This window comes from Ochotona princeps, chromosome 22 (assembly GCF_030435755.1).
Source record: "Ochotona princeps isolate mOchPri1 chromosome 22, mOchPri1.hap1, whole genome shotgun sequence".
NCBI classification, from domain to species: domain Eukaryota; kingdom Metazoa; phylum Chordata; class Mammalia; order Lagomorpha; family Ochotonidae; genus Ochotona; species Ochotona princeps.
Window position 1 is genome coordinate 11,943,606 of NC_080853.1, and position 20,486 is coordinate 11,964,091.

A 20,486-nucleotide genomic window follows, 5' to 3' on the forward strand; every position below is an offset into this window, starting at 1 on the left:
AAGAAATTCACAGGGCAATTTGAAGAGGCCATAAAGGCCTCCAAGCTGTGAAGAGCTCTGTGGGAATTATGCCGTTAGCAGTTCCTTCAAAAAAAGTTAATCCTATGAGAATATTTCAGCAGCAAACCTGTTTGTCTTGTGGTGGACGTGGCTTTAATCAGATTGCTGTATTGATTAAGATCTAGATGAGGTTTCAGGTAAAATTTGAAAGCATGCTGTTATGACTTCTGCGTTTTTTTGCTCAGTGAAGGATGATAGCAATTTCCCTGAGCCCATTGAGTGCCTCATTGAGTAAGCAGAGCTATGTCTTTGAAGCAAGGCAAGCTTTCACATCTACTTCTCATTTTATTGTGTATGTGACCACAGAGGTGAGTTTTAAACATGTTCTCTCCATTTTTCACCACTCAATTGATGAAATAGAGGCATGCTTTAGGACTAGCTATTATTACTACCAAGTACTGTACCTGCTGGGACATTTCAATTCACGGCACCTTGGCGTGGACTGCCTGTCCTGCCCCACAGTTTGGTCTGTGCTGCCTTGTTCCTTGTACTATTCAAGCATTTGTCCGTGATCCTGTAAAGTTTCTTTGTTGCCTATGTTTCAAGGACGTTGCAAATCTGTGCTTTTGTGGGACTCAATCATAAGACGATACATGAAGAAATATGTCAGATTGCCCACTGGTTAATCTCCATGTGTTCTTGCATTGCGAATTGAAGGACTGAGCTTATGCAGTTTTCAAGTACTTTTTTGGTGCATTAAAATGTTCCCTTTGAGAGCAAGATTCAACTGTCTGCTTAAAATTTGAAGCACATTCAGTCACACCTTCCCAATCTTTCGTCTATTCTGTTAGCTTCACCCCAAGGGGACTCTGAAACAAAATTTTAAGGAAGCATTGGATTTTTTGTGTATATGCATTTGATTTTGCCTTTTCCATATACTAACTTTCAGCCAAAACTAAAAAGTAAAAAAAATAACTATGGTGATAAACATCCAAATTATTCTTTACCCATGGAACACTTAGAATGGATTAGTCACCTATAATTCTATAAAAAATGATAGCAAATTATAGTGACTTGGGATAACATTTGTTGTCTCACAGCAATGAAGAATCTGTGTTGATTATTCTGGCTGGGTGTCTCTTCAGCTGTAATCAGGAGTCTGTCGGTACCCTGATCGTTTCAAGCCTTGGCTGGCACGGGAGGCTGCCCCAAGTGTCACTCGCAGGGCTCTTGGCAGTCTTTAGAAGATAAACTTCAAAGATGACTCCTGTAGCTTTGGCAGGCTGAAGAGCCTCATTAGTGGCTGGCAGAAGATACTATTTCTTATGTGTTCTCCATAAGACCACTTACAACATGCACAGAGATTGGGGAGAGAGGTTATGAGGAGTGCTGGAGATAGGGAGAGAGGAAGGAAGGAAGAAGGGAAGGAAGAGAGTTGAGAGGGAAGTGATGGAAAATGAAGTAGAGAAAGAGGCAGGAGTGAGAGGAAGATGATTTATTTAAATATGACCAAAGGGATAGTTTTCTGTAGATGTTGTATAATATTCTTGCATGAGAGATACAGTAATAAGTCAGATAAGTGTCAAAACTTGCACACTTTAGATTGGCAGGTGTGTGATACAGAATCATGGACTGAGCTTGGGATAGTGTGACTGTCCCCATCACTGTCTGTTTCAGTGAAGCTGTTCTGAAGACAGTGCCATGTTGGATACATACCTCCCAGGTTGTAGGTTGTTCTGAATTTTATTGTCTTGAATAACATACTCAGAAGAACTAAAAGCTTCAAGTTCCCCATGTTTAAACAACTAATTGTGATTGAAGTAACAATTTTAAAAATAATATGCGTCTATAAAACACATGAAGAATGCCAGTAGAACGTCCCAAAAGACATAGACAAATTTTTCCACATTGATGTGTTAGCAAAAAGAAAAAAGGAAAAGGAAAAAAATAGAACTATAATTGCATGTTTGTCAACTGAATGTTGGAACAGTTTTGTCAGGAATTTGAGATGGTTTGTGAGCACTGATAAATTTGAGCAAAATCAAAAGCAAAAAGAATTGCACCCTTGACATTAAAACTCTTATTTATAACTGGAAAAATTGATACATCCTACCTGATCAAAATTCAGACATTAGCTTTCTGGAAGCTTGTGCAAAGAAAAAATCAAGTTATGGAGGAAGAGAAAATATTTGCAGACCCCACTTATGAAAATAGAGAAATGTAGGAAATATATTAAATTCTTAAAACTCCATCTGGTTATGAATGATAGGAACAGACATTCACTGATGTACAAAATGAAGCATTTGAAAAGATGTTTAATATCATTAGTCACTAGAGAAGTATAACTGAAAATGAGATGTCACTACATCTATCAGAATGGCTAACACAAGTCCCAAACACCGGCAGCATCAGCACTGGCAAGAAGGATGAGCTCTTGCACACTGATGGTGTAGCAATATGGCCACCTGGGAAAACAGTTTGGTGTTTCCAAGTTCTATACAAGCTAGCACTTGAACTCCCATCCTCTCATACCAGCGAAATCTGTGCATGAGTGTTGGTAACAACCAAAGTCTTGAAACAACTCAGATGACTTTGAAATGATGAAGGATGATGGACATTTAGCCTGGTGGGGAAGGTGCTCCTTCACACCCATGCGCCCCATGTGGGAGTACCTGGGTGCTGATCCCTGCTGTAGCTCTTGACTAAAGCTTCCTGCTAATGTAGACCTTGGGAGGCAGATGGCTGAGGTCATTGGATTCCTCAGTTGAGTTCCTGGCTTCCACCTTTGGCTTCAGCTCACACAGTCTTCCTTGGCATTCGGAGGAGGAGCCAGCAGATGGGAGAGTACCATTCATCCTTCCTCCCTTATTCTCTGCCTCTCAATACAAACAAAAGAACAAGCCACGGGCACATACAATATGCCTCATGGGCAGGTTTTAGAAAGGGGTCAACTGTTAATTGAAACAACCACCTAGATTAATCTCCAGGGTATTATACCCTGGTAATGCAGTGTCCCTTCTCATTTACTGTCTCCCAGGTACATTATTATACTGTCTATAGGGTAAACTGCACCATTTACATTTAAGCTTACTTGTTACTAGTTTATAATACCAATATTTGGAAATTTGCCCTATTCTATGATTTCATCTATTGAAGGTTCTGGGGGAATTTTGTCTTTCAATGATGACAGCTGTTATTACTTTCCAACATTTTTAGTCTCTTACACTGATTAGAATGTCCAAGGGATTAGAGAAAGCAATTGTATTTTACTATTATATTTTGTTCTGAGTGCACTTTGTTGCAATAAAGGACTTTCCTTGATTCCTAACTTGTTAAGAGTCATGAATGGATGTTGACTTTGATAAAACACTGTCTTGGCATCTCTGGAGATGACTGCATTATTCGTAACTTTCAGTTTGTTAATATGAGGAGTTATGCAAATGAAGTCTTGTTAAAACAATCTTGAGCCTAGCATGGGAATAATCTGTTTCATTTAATGTATTGCTGAATTTGGTCTGATAATATGAAGGTGCCTTAAGCACATCCTGTGAAATGTATACTATGAAGAAATTATGCACAGATCTCAAATTTTTTTCCCACAAACTTAGTGTTGCAGGATATGAGAGAGCATGCCAGACAAGTCTAGAATGTCTTAAGTAGTCTTTATTAACAAGGTTGGTGCTAACAGGACCCACTAAAATTTGCAAATGTCAAGACCCTGTGGCAGTCTAGTCTGATTCAAAACCCTGAGAGGAACGAATGATCATTACTCTGAAATCTACCTATTAACCTGAAGACCTGTGTTCCAGCATCCCCAGTAATATAAGTTATCCTAAGACATGCAGCAAGCAAGGTGGACGCATCTACAAGTCTGCGAACATTCACCTTTCCCTGGCTTCTCTGTCCACACTCCATTTCTGTTAGGCCTCACCTCTCCTAGAATTCTTACAAGTACACAAATTAGAAACAGAAAGCACTTTAGCGTTAACATCTTCACTGACTCACCCAAGCAGTGAACAGACGGTGAGGAATACAGACATAACGGGCTGTGCTCAGGGGCTCCCTGTTCTTGGAGTCTGTAGGAATCCAGACCAAAGTGAGTACTGGGGAGGCCAACAGTTGGTGAGCAGGAGTGAGGGAAACATGGGACCGAGAGAGCCCCTCCTTTTCAGGGGCTTTTATGGGGGCTTGAGAGGGGAGTGGCTATGCAGCAGTGCGAGGCTGCCCCCTCTCAGGGTTCAGGTGATGATAGATGAGCAATCACAGGTGGGCAGAAAGGATGCTGTGGGAGGGAAGCTATGGCTTCTAAGCTGGTGACACTGAACTAGTTGCCGAGGACCACAGCAGTGTTACCTGGCACAATGTGTGGAATTTTAGGACTTTTTTTAATGTTAAGAGAAGAACAAGTTTGGAAGCTTTTGTTGTTGGTGGTGGTGTTATATAATTTTAAGGTCTTAGCTTTAATTATGTTCTTGGCTTGTAAAATGAATTAAAATTTTTTTCTCTGTATTCTTGGAAAGAATTGTATAAAGGTGATTATTTCATTGAAACCTTTTACATATTGAAAATTTCAAACTGATTTTGCTCTGTCTTCAAATTGAGTTTGGTTTCAGGAAGGTGTTCTGCCTAAACCCTTTTCTTATACACCCCTTGGGATTTCTTCATATTTCTTCATATTTTTTTGGGTTTACTACACCTATGTTTGAGAAGTGCATGGAGGAGCTATTAGAAATACTTAGAAGCATGAATGAAACTATGGTAAATAATAAATGGCCCTTTTCTCCCTACTGCCTTGTGTTTCTCTAGTTGGACAAGCACCCCTCTGCAGGGGTGGACCCTGGCATGAAGCTCTTAACCCTCTTTTTACAGCCAGTGTCCACTTGGATTGTTTTCTCTCATGGCTTCTGTGGCTAGACAGTGGACTATGGGACCTGGCTTTCCTAAAGCTCTGCTGCCTTTGTCGGCTTGGGTGTGGCAGGAACACAGAAGCAGCTCTAGGGGAAGGGCGCCAGGGTGAGGGTGACTTGGAAGAGCCTGATTCTTTGGTTCCTTTGTGTAGAGGAGGTAATCATCTCTTAAAATTTCCAGCTACTGAGTAGACTGTGGTATTAAACCTGTGAATCCTCTGGACACCCTTTCCTGACGTGCAAAGAGTTGATACTTCTGGTCACTTCTACCCATTTCAGTAGCTTGGAAACTGAATTTCTCCATAGCACGAAGGGACAGGCCAGGGAGGGGAATATGCAAAATAACAGTATCAGTAAAGTTCCAGCCCTCTTTGGTGTAAGCCTGGTCTCGGGTTTCCTTGAATCACTTGTTTCTGCCCTCCTTCCAAGCACCTTTTATCTCTCTGCCCTGGCTTTTTCTCAACCTTGTACTGTGATGACAGTTGCCATGTTTTTTTCTACAGTGCTTGTTGAGTGTGAGTTGCTTGTCCCAGTGGGACTTGAGTGAGACTTCCTCATACATAGAGCTGAAATGGATTTTTAGTGTATGTGAAACTTGAGTCCAGGATGCCTTGAGTGTTCAAATGTATGGGTTCTTGTGACTCTACGCTAATGGCATATTAATGGAGGCTTCTGTAGAATGGAGAGAAAGACAAACGGCGAGGATGGGGCTGGGTGGGAGTGGAGAACTCACCCTGTCCTGCCACGTTTCACATTTACCTTTGGTCTGTATAAAGACCCAGCAAGACACCATTGCCTCATTTTACTCCTGAAGAAATAAACGAGGACTCAAAGATGCTGTATCTTTTGCCCTAAATCACACCATTAAGAGATAGAGTGTAAGCCAGCCTCTGACCCAGAGGTCCTACTGTTAGCTGATTTTGCCATGAGCCCAAAACATCAGACAATAAGCGAGCCACATAAAAGATCTTTATTTCAGAGGGGGAGGTAGCTATGGGGTAGGGAGAAAGCAAGAGCAGCTAGACAGACAGAGGAGTGAAGTAGAGAGACCGGAGCAGAGAACAAAAGAGGCACCCTTCTAGCCTCTAGTTGGGGATTGGCAGATGTGGTTGTAGTGTTGTAGGTAGACACCAGGGATAAATGCTTCATAGGATGTGTGGAGCACAAGGTTTGAACCTGAAGGTCATTAAGCTTACTTAGGCAAATGGGCCTTTAGAGGACCAAGACCCAGGGGATTTAAAGTAGTTCTGGGTAAGCAGGTATTCAAGGTGGCCCCTGGGTCCAGGATGCAGGCAGCCATCTTGATGTCACTGTTTGAGATGTTCCTTATACTTGCACGGTGGCATACACTACATTGCCCCTTTTAAGTGAAAGTGCATAAACAGTGCAAGCAGTGAAATACAGGGTATTTGGACGTACTGTGGGAGGCTGGTGTAAAGCAATAGGATGCTGGACAGAGACAGGCAACTGCTTATATGCATTAGACAGAAGTCGTGGAGGTCAAGAACCGACTCGGTGTATAATCCTAGATTCTACCTGCTGAAGCTCAGCCTCATACTGATCCTATCTCCCTTACCCTTTCTGTCCAAAGTCCAAGTTCTGTCAGTTCGATGTCCCAAACCCACATCTATGCTCTCTGACTCTGTTACTGTAGTCCCATGGCCATGACATGGTCAGACTTCCATCCTGTCTCCCTACATGTTTCAGGTAACTGCCCTTGGGTTCCCTGTCTGTATGCTCTCTCCAAGACCCAATCTCAGCCTGGTACTCACTGGTTCTGTCCAGAACTCTGCTGCTGGCAGTCTGAGGACAGGAGGGCATGCCTCATCTGGGTATGCCCTGTTTCTTTAGATTTGCTTTTTGCTGTTTGCCTCTTGATCTGTTAGTAGAATGTGCAGTTCCTAAAAAACCCAGTCTTGTATTTGGAAAGGCTCAATTTCCACTAATACCTGTTAAACTTTCCCCCGTTTTTTCCTTTCTTGAAACAGTTTTTTGGTTTTAAAAAATTTTTGGAATTTGGTCACTTAACCTCTCCTATACAGACATTATATCCATATAGGCATTTTTCCCCTTGAAATAGAGATATTAATTGAGCTAGATAAATATAAGCACTAAAGCACGGACAAATGGATTGCATTAGACTAAGTTGCTGAACAAGAGACAGTGTACAAGGTGAAGAGACAACTGATTAGTAGAAAATATTTGCAAACTCTGCATCTGATAAAGGATTAATATGCAGAATGTGTGTTTCTTCTACTCCTTATATAAACACCACAACTCATCTAGTTAAGAAATGGGTAAAGGATCTGAAAAAAAGATTTATCAAAGGAAGAAATATAAATGGCCAACAGACACATTAAGCAATGTTCAGGATTATTAGCCATCAGAAATGTAAATAAAAACCACAGTGGAATTTTTTTTCACTCTGGTTAGAATGGTTGTTACCCAAATACCAAAATATAAAAAATGCTCTTGTGATCCCAGAGGTGCTAATGCATGTGGTGGGAATGGAAATGGAGCTAACCATTGTGGAGAAGAACATGGAGATTAGTCATAAAGCTAAAACAGATCTATTATGAAACCTGACTATCCCACTCAGGGAAATACATCCGTAGGAAATGAAATAAGCACTTGAAGGAGATGTCTAACTCTCATGTTCACAGAAGCTCAGTTCGTAAGTCATGGAGTCAACCTACATGCCTGTCAACTAACGACTGGAGAAAGAAAATGCATATGTACACAAAGGAAGCTTTCCTGGCCATAAAACGAATGAAATCCTGACATTTGCAGGAAAATGGATGGGACTGAAGATCATTATGCTAACTGAAATAAGCTAGATCCAGAATGACGAATACTATGCTTTCTGTCATTTTTTGGAAATACACAAACAGTATAAAAATTGTGTTAATGTGATTTTGTTTGGTGTATGGCTATACATACTCTTTTACAGAATCTCATTTCTCTTCAAGACCTGGGTCCTGACTTGGTTTCTCTAAGAAGCCATCCCTGGCCTCTGCCTTCTTTACATTGGTTTCTCATGGCTGATCTAACTGCTATAAACTTAGTGGCCTAAAAGAGCTGCAGTTATCCTAGTACTGAAGGTTGGAAGCCTAGAATGAATGAGCAAACAAGCTGTATCACTGTGACTTAGGGGACAATCTGTGCCCTTGTCTTTGCTAGTTGCAAAAGGTCACCTGCTTCCCCTGCCCAGCGGTCTCTTCCTCCGTTTTCAAAGCCAGCACACAATCTTTCAGTAGTCTCTCCCTGACCACCTCTTTCCATCTTTGTCTGATTAGGCTTCTTCAAATCACATCAGGCATAACTCAGGATTCTCTTGTACTCAGACCTTACAGAGCCACATCTCCAGAGTCCCTTTTGCTGTACCAGTTCTAGAAGTTACTTGGACAGCTTCAGGTGCCTTTATTCTATGCACTGCGATGCTCTGAGTCCACAGGGCCCTGAGCCTGTTGCTATCCAGTCTTGGTCACTTTCTTCTACAGCTCATTGATCTCTGTGTGTTTCATTCCCTGTGTCCTGGGTTCCTCTCTGAGTTACTTCCTTTGATGGGCTGTCCTCAGAACATAATGGAGTCGGCTGTCAGCACTTGTTTGTTGAGCCACAGACCTTACCTGTCAACCCACATTGGCCTGACCTTGTATAGCTGATTGTGGGGTTGAGGAGACCAGAAAAGTTCCCATCATAGCCTCAAGCAGAACCGCTTAAGTATCCCAGCTCTACCTGGGACCAACTGCCTGGCCTTGGGCAAGCTGCTGCTTTGCCTTGGTTTCCTTGTGTGAAAAATGAAACAATCAGAGTGTCTTTTTCTGTCAGTCAGGGTCCAGGAAACCCCAAACCACCCCCAGGAATTTCCAACAGAGATCTGTATTGAAAGAAATTCTTCAGAGTGCTGTAAGGATGCCACCGTCAAAGGGGGATGTAAAAGAAGCCATGAGAAGTAGGAAGCAGTACGGGTGAGTGGGATCATAGGGCCCAGAATCTAGATGGGGGCTTTTCATGGCTGATGCTGGGAATCCTGAAAAGGGAGACCCCACAGATGTTTTTGCAGAAGGAAGGGTGTGCCTCAGTTACTGCTAGTATCTCTTGAAACATGCTTTGTTACGAATGGTGTGGCAGCCAGGAGAAATGAAAGGCAGAGCACAGCTGTCCCTGTCACTGGGGAGATGCTGTAGGGACTTAGGAAGACGGCCATCTTCCAGCTTTCTGTTCTTTTAGACGCTGGCACGGCGATCTAGAAGTGTGGTTGGCAAGGGCTTAGACCAGAAGTCACAGAGCTGACTGAAACATTGTGGGCTTGAAGTTAACATGTCACGTGCACATAACCAGCTTGCTCCTTTAATTTCTTCATAAGATCTGTATTGTTTGTCATTACCTTATGGTATGAGGGGAGCACCATTCACCCCTAGCATGGTTGTTGCCCTTCCTCAGTCATAACTCATCCTCATGTGGTTGTGTGGATGCACATTTGCAGTGCAGATATCAACTGGCTAAGCCTTGGTTCCTTCCAGCCAATTATCCGTGGAAGGCCGTTGAGCAAAAGTAGGACAGATGTGGCTAAGAATTCCTGTTTGTGGACCCGTGCTGCTCTGGGACAAGCTACTTTTACAGTATGGTTTCTAATGCCAAAGCTTCAGAAGTTCCAAGTTCTCCTAGCTTCCTCTTGACTCATGATTTCTGAAGACTCCTGATTAGCACACAATAAAAGGAAGCCTCTTCTAGAGTGATTACTGGGCTCTTAATTTGGGGAAGTGGCCCAGCAAAGACTAATCTCCATGATAATAATAAGGCTCTGGGGAAGTAAGGAGCCAGGGACCGGGGAGTGGCACGGATCATAAAATCTGAGCTGGTACTAAGTTCAGTTGAACTGTGCATTTCTAAATGTCTTCACCAGTTGCAACATTGGCAGTGTTAAGTAGCCTGAGGATGAGGTCAGTGTGGATGAGGCCTTAAGTGCATTTGCTTGTGGAAATAGTGTTCAGAGTGTATGCTAATATGACTGAATGTGGGCCCTCTACCCTAACACGGGAAGAGGAGGTACACACAGTAGGATTTTTGTCTGTCCAGGGGGACTGCACATTGGGCACAAGCTGAGGCTCTCGGTGGCCACTGAATAGCTGAACTGTAGCTGTTTGAAAAGATAAGAGTGGCTGAATATGCTTGCTGTGTGCTAGGACTCTTCTAAGGGCGTTCCGTGCAGTCACTTGTTTAATCTTTTGCAAAGCAGCTGTGGCTATTAGTTTGCAGACAGGATTGGAGACAGGAAATGTGAATTGCTCAGATTTTCAAAATTTAGACTGAATTTCTTCACAAACATATCCTGAGACAAGGATTACAAGTAGTTAATCTAAAAGTTAAAGAGGGTAGAAGTGAAGAGACCAGTAAAGCCATCCTGTGATCCCACAAAATGCCAAAACCCTGCTATCCACCACAGGGTAAGGGCAGCTCCTGGGCGTGGGCACACCTGGCTGCATCTAGCCTGCGGTGCCATCAGTTACCATGCTGTGGCCATATGAGTTCCTCAGGCATGGAGAGGTAGGTGCTGGAGGAAAGATGTCATCAGGGTGGGCATTGAAGTGTGGTCCATAAAACTGCAAGGGCCCGGCGGCGTGGCCTAGCGGCTAAAGTCCTCGCCTTGAATGTTCCGGGATCCCATATGGGCGCCGGTTCTAATCCCGGCAGCTCCACTTCCCATCCAGCTCCCTGCTTGTGGCCTGGGAAAGCAGTCGAGGACGGCCCAATGCATTGGGACACTGCACCCGCGTGGGAGACCTGGAAGAGGTTTCAGGCTCCTGGCTTCGGATTGGTGCACACCGGCCCGTTGCGGCTCACTTGGGGAGTGAATCATCGGACGGAAGATCTTCCTCTCTGTCTCTCCTCCTCTGTGTATATCTGGCTGTAATATATAAAAAAAAAAAAAAAAAAAAAAACTGCAAGTGGCGTCTGGAATAGGTCAAGGGGGTATGGGCTCTGTCCAACTGAAACAGAGCACATCTGGGTTCATACTCCTTGGGGATTGCTCTTAGTATAAGAGATATTAAAACATGGTGAGGATAGGAGGGATGCAGAAACCATGGCCTAGACAGGCAGTTATAGTAGAACTAACTGGGCAGATGAGCACAGTTGCAGTTCTTGATTTGTGGGTGGGAGGGTTGAATCCTTTTGGTTACGGAAAGAACAGCAGGCGTCACCTGCATATGTAGATCTTGTAAAAAGAAAACCTCACTTTCTAAAAGTAGTACTCACTGTTGTAAGCACCTTGCAGTTTTATTAGAGGACATTTGAAGAAAACCAAAAAACCACCCCAAAAAGGAAAAAATCACCTATTTCCTTACAGCCCAAAGGAAATGATAAATGTTCAGGTGTGTTAACATCTGGTAATAGGTGGGAGTATTGTTTGTTGGACTTAAATTGAGATTGAACTTTTGTACCTAAGGAGAATTTAATATTTTTCTAGGGGAATTTGTGTCCAGGATGATAGCCAATTCCGGAGTGATCAGCTCATGCTGAAATGGCCGCTTTTGAAGCTTTTGCTAAATCGAAGAAAAACATGCAATCCCAGTTGTTCTGGGGGTTTGAGCTCTTAGTCTACTTCCATCTATCTTGGTACCAATCTTCTCTATAAAGCCGATTACCTCAGAAAGAGGGTTTGTGGTCCTGTTCCATAGACCCATCCCTGTAATGTCTCAGTTCTCCCCTCCTAGAAGTCCTGATGTGAACTTCTGGCTGGGTACACCAGATTACACCTTCATGTAATCTTTCTCTGAGGAAGAGAGAGATGTTTTCTTCATTTTTCAGAACCCAAGAATGTTTTTTCTGTTGGCTCTGCAAATGCACCACAAATTATCTACCTATGAAATTCGTTCTCCGTAGCGTCTGGTTGTTGATGCTGTTTGTTGCATGCAAATTGGTGGAATGTTTGATTGACTCGATGCTTCGGAGCATCATCTCTATATCCTTTGTTCCACAAAATTAAGTAACCAGGCAACACATCTGAGGAGAAGAGCAGGTCTGGGTTAGTGACAGGCAAAGGGAAGGATGTTCTAGTTGAGTGAAGCAGCACATTCGAAAGTCCAGAAATGAAACTGAGGAGTGTGTCCGTGTGTGTGTGCATGTGTGTCTGCTGGCAGGTGGGATGGGTTGGGGGCATTTCCTCAGATCTGTGTGGGTCAGAAAAGAGCAATACAATTAGAAATGCAAGCAGGGAGACTGGGTAGGACTGGGGTGGGAAGTGTTGGAGGCCAGTTTAGCCTCATCTTTAGCAGATCTGGACTCATTTCATTTGTTAGTAACATTCTGTTATTTTCAGAATGATTTCCATCTGGAGCAGACAACACATACGTATGCGGACAGCTCCAGCTATTTGAAGCACTTTTTCTCTCTGTAGGAATTTCTGAGGAGTCCAACTGTTACAAGAGCTCACAGCAGGGAAAAGAAAGAATTGGCTTGGGGATTTCTGTAGAATTACATTAAGGGGTCATCTCACCATCCATGTGTTAAAGGCAAGAGTTGGCTGCTCAGGAACAGATGTGGCTCACTGGGCCCTTGTCCTAGGGTACTTTGATGCTTGGCCAGGAAGCATCAGATCTGTCTTCATTCTGATCTCCCAAGAGGCGGGATTGCCCCTTCTTGATTTAGTTCCATGCTCTGTGGGCAGAGGGAGCCATCCATGTTGAGCACCGGCCCTGCCTTTGCAGAGTTGACAGTGTGGGATCAGGGATGGTGGGTAGTGGCTTGTACTACTTGGGAAAAGGCTCGTGACTAGGAGTTGATGTGTAGTGCAAGCTGATGTGTAGTTCAACAATCTATTACAAGGAAGAGCACTAGGAATTTAAAATCCTTAATGGTGCTAGTGGAATTGTAAGACGGAAGTGCTGTAGGATTAAAGAGACATTCCCTCCCAGTTCTGAGGTTCAGTTGCAAGTAAAATTGAGAGACCTTTTTCCCATCCCTTGGGTTATAGAGAAGTATTATTTTTAATTTTTTAGGTTTAATATTACCTCAAAGCATATCTGATTATGTGTGTGTGTCATTCCCTTTCACAGAGAAAGAAAATTATTATAATGGCCATAGTGAGGCCAGGCCAGAACCAGGAGCTCAGGACTCTGTCCAGGTCTTCAATATGTAAGATAATGAGCCCAAGTGTTTGGGCCACCTTCTGATGCTTTCCAAGGTACATCAGCAGAGGATCTGGATACAAATGGAGGAGCACAAAAATTACCCCTTCACACACAAAAAGGAGTGTGGGGGAGGAGGGGAGAAGAGGAAAGAAGGGGAAGGAAACAGGGAATGTCACTGTGTTTTTAGAATCGCATATACAAATCATACCAAATCTGTTAACTACTATTCATTTTTAGTTTTTTAAAGGATTAGCAAGGACTTGAATTGATACTCTATTACAGCCAGTGGTTAAGCCTACCACACTACAACACTGGTCCCTGTTTTTAATAAAGTAGTTTTATCAATTAAAACACCTAAATTTCAAGTGAGAATTTTCATGAGTCTTAAATAATCCTTGTCGATATACAGATATTTTCCAACCCTAGAAATTCTACTTAAGCCCCCTTCAAAGTAGCCACCCCAGCGAATACAGTATAGTAGTGGTTTCCATAATTTGGTCAGCAAAGTGGCCAGAATTCTCTGACACCCTGTTAATATCCTGGGTTATTCCTGCTGGCTATAACTTTCCATACAAACAGAAGCATGATGCATTTTTACTGTCTTGCACACGGAATCATTTTATATCCGTGTAGTATAATTCCTCATGGCGTAGTGGTCCATTGCATGGATATGTTTCATGTTTGTTCTTGATCCATGGGTCACAGGCCTCCCTGTGTCCCTATGCCTTTCTCTTCCACAACTTTGGAACCAGCTTCCTTCTCTTCATTCTTGTCTCAGTCCTTGAGGGAAGGCTAGAATGTGAGCATCCTGCAATCAGGATTCTGTGGCCACAGCGGTGTGCAGGATGTGCTGTGTTCCAGGTATTCAGTGTTCACAGAATGACCGAATAGGAATTCAGAGCACACAATTTTGTTGATTGATCTGGCCTGTGGAAGGACCCTACCAAGAATCCCAAGCTTTTCTGTTTGGTCACAGACTAAATATGAATGTTTGGTTTTCCTCAAGCCTTCTAACTTCTTTCTATAAGGCTTTCCTTAATCTTCAGACCCTGGCAGGCAGTGGAGTGTGCAGGTAGCTGAGTCCTCCCCACCCTTATGAGAGACCCAGATTGTGTTCTTAGCTCTTACCTTGGGTTTGAGCCAGTCTTGGCTGCCACAAGGCATCTTTGCAGGGATTGTTTGGTAGCTCTCAAAGGAGCTCTCCTCTGTCCCTAAAGTTCACTCAGGATCTATCTTGGTCTTACCTTTTCCTCTACCTCTTGAAAACATGGAACATGGCCTCTGAGGATGGTTTCTGTGTAGGTATAACATTTCAGGCAAGGATTCTGTTTTTGTCCATTAGGTCAAAAGCTAAATCTGAGAATGTGTTAGGTGGGTTGTATTGCAAGAATCTAGACATTTAATTAACATGGCCTTGTGGCAGCCTTTTTTCTTTGAATTTTTTTTACAGACTTATTTGAAATATAATGGAGAAAGAGATATCTTCCACTGCTAGTTCACTTACCAAATGACTACACTGACCTGGCCAAGCAAAGCCAAAACCAGCAGCCAACAGAATTTCATCCAGGTCTGCTATGTGGATGGTAGGAGCCCAAACATGGCTGCTTTCCCAGACACATAAGCAGCGAACTGGAGTAGAAGTGAAGTAGTTGGGACGCAAATAAATGCCCAGTTTTTTGGGGCCTATGCACCTGCCATGTTAAAAACCACTGGCATAGACTTTCCTTGGCACCCTCTGATTATTTCCATAAACATCTCAAGTACAGGTGGAGAAAGGAAGGGACAAGAGTGGCGCCTGGTCCTGAGGACTGGTGCCTGGCCTCCACCCTCTTCTGACTGCTCAAGTGATCCCCTGGGCTGCCCTCCTTTCTGAGGACTGCAATGGTTGGATGGAAGAGCAACAAACATTGTTTGCATTGTCTGCTAGGGAAATTAATTTCAGGATTAGAGAAGTACTATAAATGGACATTAAAAAAAACGCCTGCAACACCGGCAATCTGTATCAGCACTGGTTCAAGTCCTGGAGGCTCCACTTCTCATTCACTTCCCTACTCATGCACCAGGAAAACAGTGAAGGATGGGCCGAGTACATAGGCCTCTGCCACCCATGTGGGAGACTCAGTTGGAGTTTCAGGCTCTTGGCTTTACCCATCCTTTTGCAGGCATGTTGGAGTGTACTAGCAAGTGGAAGATTTTTCTAACTGCCTTCAAAGAAATAATCTTTTAAAGATGATATGATGATTACTAGAAGACTAAACACCATTGTGTATTTCATTTCTGCTTTTTTCCTTATTACACTCTGCTGCATGCATCTTCTAAGTTATTGCATTTGTAAATCAATGGATCATTAAATGAAAAGGACAAAACAGAACCACTACTTCATGTCTTCTTGGTGCCAGATACAGGAAAAAAAATAGGATGGATTTACAAAGTTCGTTCCTGAGAGGACAGGGGGAGAGAGAATGACAGTGACTAGCCTCCAGTCTGCACATGAATTGGTGGACTTGCAAGGTGAAAGGTCAAGGGATAATGTTGCTATCCTTGTACCCAGAAATACATGATATAAGATTCAACGTTTAGGAAGTCTAAGGTAACTATTTTCTTTTTGATAACTTACACTTGAAAACTGCCAATGCCTCACAGAGGAGAGCAGGAAACCATGGTGAAAAGTTGATGCACCGAAGCTTAATGTGGACACTTGCTCATCCCCACAGTATTGAAGTCTGCTCTTCTTAATTCTGCCCAGGGTCAGCCTGTGAATAATTATATTAAAGAATTAGAGTCATCACCGAGCTACAAAATATGACCCTTGGGAACTCATTGGAGACTGATGAGCACCCTGGAGACTTGATAATGGTGATCAAAGGATCTATATATTTAAAATGCACAAAGGATGAGCCCAGAAATTATCTGCCTGCCAACTTAACTTCTCTACCTGGAACAAATTATCCAAAAATCAATTTGCAAACACCTTTGAGATAACAAGGTCTTGAGTAATAACCTCCGTGGCTTTGTAAAGAAAAGCACCTAGCTTGACTAATCTGCTTAATTTCCTTCTCTGACCAAATGGCGAGCTATAATAGAGGCAATCTGAAGTTGTCCCTTAAGATTGGCTTTGAGTCACACTGAGAAAGTATTGTTCACCTCTGTTTTATAGCAATTACTCTGTTTCTGGACAGTCTTTGCTTCTAGGTAATTAATAGAAGGGGCATGCAGAATAAGTCTCTCCTATAGTCTTCCCTGGAGTTCCAGACTAAAACTCAGACCTGCCTTTGCAGCACAGAAGCCCTCCGTATGCAACAGAATCTGCCCCCTCACTCTCTCAAATACCTGCTTCACTCGGCTGCTTTCTGTTGCAGGGATTGTTGATTCATTGATACTCCTTTATAGAGCATCCAGTTCCTGGAACTGAGCTCTAAAAGCTCTAAGAGGCAAGAAGGACTGATGTCATTTTCACAAAGATGTTCAGTGCAACGTAATTTACCATAGTAAAACTTGGAAAATGTCATGTATCCTAACAGAAAAGGATTAAATTGTAACTGATGGATGCTTTGGTAGCTATCAAAGATGCTGAGTATAAAGTCCATGGCACATGGAAACAAATTCCTTATGATATAATAGGGAGAAGAAAGTCAAATACAGAAACATTGAGTCTGTATTGTTGTAACCAGTGGGAAAAGGTACAGTTTTCATTCATACTTGTGCTTGATTCAGCAGCACATGCACTAGCATGAAAATTAGGATGGAATAAAGAGAATTAAAACTGGCTTTTTATTAGGTGTAACAAATGGGGATATATGAGGGTTCAGTCTCCTTGTTTTCTTTGTTCTTATATTGCTGTTGTTAAAGACAAATAACATAAATACTTTAGTGTTTTTAGAAAGTGATTATCAAGAATCAGCCTTCTAAGAGAACTGGTCTGAGAAGATGTGCTGATATGGCTCTTACTGTCTTCTCTGTTTCATGAACGTGGTTAGATGACATGATTACTTGGGTTCTAATTTTTCTTTCCCACCAACTTAAGAGTCATGATTTGATTAACCAAATGACATGAAATAATACATGTACGTTTTCCCGGTATGTGAGAAGAACAGAATGAGTACTTCTGCAGTTTTACCCGGTGGGTTAAGGATTCCCAGAAAGAAACCACTATAAATGCCTTCAGTTGACTGTGTAGAACTTAATGGAAGAGAGCTGGCAGTGCAGAGCCAGTGCAACAGCTGCATTTAACCCTGAACTCCAGTGGAATCCACTGTGGCCACTGGCACTCCCTGCTGGAAGGAATCTGACCAGAGCTGAGGGATGAACTGTGTCCTTGCTGTGCCACAATGCTTTTTCTATCACGGTGGAGAACTAGAATATGTTGATAAATCTAAGGTTCTGGATTGTGAGCTGAACTCTGCTTTTGTAAACCTAGTTTTTTTTTTTTTTTCATTTGAGGATTGGAAGGAATCTTTACCCAAGCTGCTTGTCTACAATCGGAGAGAAAATTTTCTTGAATTGCCTCGGTCCCACCAGTCCTCCCCACCCTCCTTCCTCCCCCAGTGAAAGAGGTATTGCCTGTTTTAAGAACATGGGCAGAGTTAAAAAAGATGTTGGCTGTTTCTCATGGGTATGTCTGGAATTCTGTGGCTTGTCCACACAGCTTTGTCACTGAGCATTCTCTGCTATGGCTTGCCTTTCAGAGCCTCCCACGCCCATCGCGCCCCCGGAGCTGCTGGCCGTGGGGGCCACCTACCTGTGGATAAAGCCGAATGCCAATTCCATCATTGGGGACGGCCCCATCATCCTGAAGGAGGTGGAGTATCGCACGACCACTGGCACCTGGGCTGAGACCCACATCGTGGACTCACCCAACTACAAGCTGTGGCACCTGGACCCGGACGTGGAGTACGAGATCCGTGTGCTGTTAACACGGCCAGGCGAGGGTGGCACAGGGCCCCCGGGGCCTCCCCTCACCACCAGAACCAAGTGTGCAGGTAAGAAATTCCTTAGCACTTCATTTTGAGGCCCTGGACCATGACTCACCCCAACCTGTATTCAATGGAGGGAGCTTGTTGTTGTGGACTACAATAGCCCAGGTTTGGGGCTGTCTTTTGAGGCTTGTGTTTTATCTCTGTTGGCCCTGGTGAAAATGGTGAGAACCCCCAGACTTTTGCTGATGCTGTTGCTGGTGGGATGTTGGCCGTGTCTGTGGACTCCCAGTGCCTGTGTGTGTGCCTGAAGCTTCCTCTGCTGATAGTGTCTTTGAGGGTTCCTGGCCCTATGTCTCCTGAAGGTCTCTTTCAGGCTATATCCTGGAGGACTTTTGGTTTCAGTGATCTCATAAAAGTGTTTGTAATTCCAGCATCAACGCCAAAGAACCCAGGACTGGGCCAGTGACCCTTGATTCTGGTAGTTTCTCTGATGGCTCTTGATTCTAGTTTTGTCCTTTGGAGGTGTTCTGGTATTAATCCTTCTTGATTCTGTGGGGTTTTTTTTTTTTCTGCATTGATTCTGGAACTGCCTTAGTCCGTGAGAATTTCTTCTGTAACCCTTGAGTGCTCCTGGCTCTTAAGAGCCAGTGTTGGACCTGTTCTTCTGAGAGTCCCCTGGCTTCCAGTAGCTCTCATTGGGCTCCTGGATCCAGCTGTTTCTCTGAGCTTCCCAGATGTTTCAGATTTTTCTGGCTAGGACTGTGCAGGTGGGTTCCTTGGTTCCAGTTTTATCCCTGAAGCCTCCTGGCATCTGTGTGGCTAGAAAGGGGCTGCAACTTGGGACTGTGGATCTTACCATTCGGGAATTTAGTTGCAACCCAAGAGATTAAAATAACTTAATATCTATATTTTCAACAAATTGTATTTGTTAACATCTTATTTTGCAACTCTAAGTGACCTTTCGTTGTAAGAACTCTTATCTCATGTACCCATGAAGGACTGGGGCTTAGTATTGGAAAACTTTTGAACCCAAGTCATAGAATTGGCCAGTGGCACGGCCAGAACTTGTGCTGAGGTTTTCTAACTCTAATGCCCTTGATCTTAAGTCACACCATGATGAATCAATGGAGAAGTAAATGATACAGGCTTGATGACCACAAGTGGGATTACTTCTTGCAAGAAAGCAGGCAACCTGAGCTTTAAGGATAATGAGTCACTGAGGACTTGCAGATTGGTCTGGATCTAGGGGAAGAGGATGGGAGAAGAATCCATTACTATAACAAAGTACAAAGCAAAGCATAGTTCCTTGTGTGATGTCAGAGCAGATGTGTCTTCACCAGGCGAAGCCAACTTAGGAAATAAAAACTAAAGAACTTGAAGGAATGAGGTCCACCATAGCATACTCATGTGTCATCATGACACATGCAAAAAAGCCTTTTAAAAATGATCACACAATTATACACACTTGCAATGGCTAAAAAGAAGCTCATAAATCCTAGAAAATACATAGCAAGTTCCCATGAAAAAGACTTGATGTTTGTGGAAGTACAGGTTGGGAAGTTTGCAGCCAGTGATTTCCAGGGTGGCTGTGGCATGTCTGTCTGAAGTGGTTGGCAAGTTGCGGAACTGAGGGATCCTGTAGAAGCTGAATGTGTGTGCATACCTGTGTGTTTGGGTTTCCCTACCTGGCTCAATTCAGCTGATGTTTTTCTTGTACAGAAGCACACATATGCGAACAGTTTACATGATGCCCAGCGTGGTCCCTCTGTTATTTGTGTTAAGCAGCAGTGTTTCAAAAACAACCATCATAGTGGAATTTACTATAACCATTCATGGGTGTCTGGGTAGTATATGTGGGTAGCATGTAATCCCAGGACAGGTAGTGTTTTTGTGGGTTAGGAATATTTCTTTGAAGATTGTTAAACTCCTGTGATGCGAAGATATGATTTTCTTGATTGTCTTAAAAGCTAGGCCTTCGGTTAAATTCCTCACTGAAACCTGATAATGAAACTTACTATTTTAAAAGGATGTAAGGGTATGTTATTAAACTTGGTAATACCTTATCTCAGCTATGCAATGTAATATTCATCCATAAAAATAACTGATTTGATCCTGATGATGAGATTCCGCTCTTTGCGCCGGGTGAGCATAAGCCTTCTCGGGGTTTTTGATCTTTATAAATGATACCCAAAGTACCTTAGAAGCCCCCGTGGACTTCCGTGCTGATGATCATATAATACATCTTGAAATTCAATCACAAGATGATCATCTCTATAAAAATTTACAATCTACTGCAAACTGTTGCCACAACTGTGAAATGGATTGTACATGTTGAAAACACAATACTCTATCACTATAAAAATTATGAATTAAAATGATGTTTGTGGGTATTATGTTTAAGAAATGTTGGTGTTTAAGTTGCAGCTCAAATATTGAATAACCCACATTTCTACCAGATGTATCATCAACAAAATAATCTTTGTTGCTTTGCCCCTGATTGTTGAATGTTTCTTGCCTCATAATGAATT

At 42.9% G+C, this 20,486-nt stretch overlaps 1 protein-coding gene across 1 annotated transcript in view; it reads left to right on the forward strand.

The window, feature by feature from the left end:
- The window catches only part of PTPRT (protein tyrosine phosphatase receptor type T), a 937,772-nt gene that overhangs the window by 429,117 nt on the left and 488,169 nt on the right, over positions 1 to 20,486 (forward strand). The window contains exon 7 of the mRNA XM_058679424.1: positions 17,728 to 18,021. Coding sequence (XP_058535407.1) covers positions 17,728 to 18,021 — 294 coding nt within the window. The remainder of the gene's footprint in view (positions 1 to 17,727; positions 18,022 to 20,486) is intronic.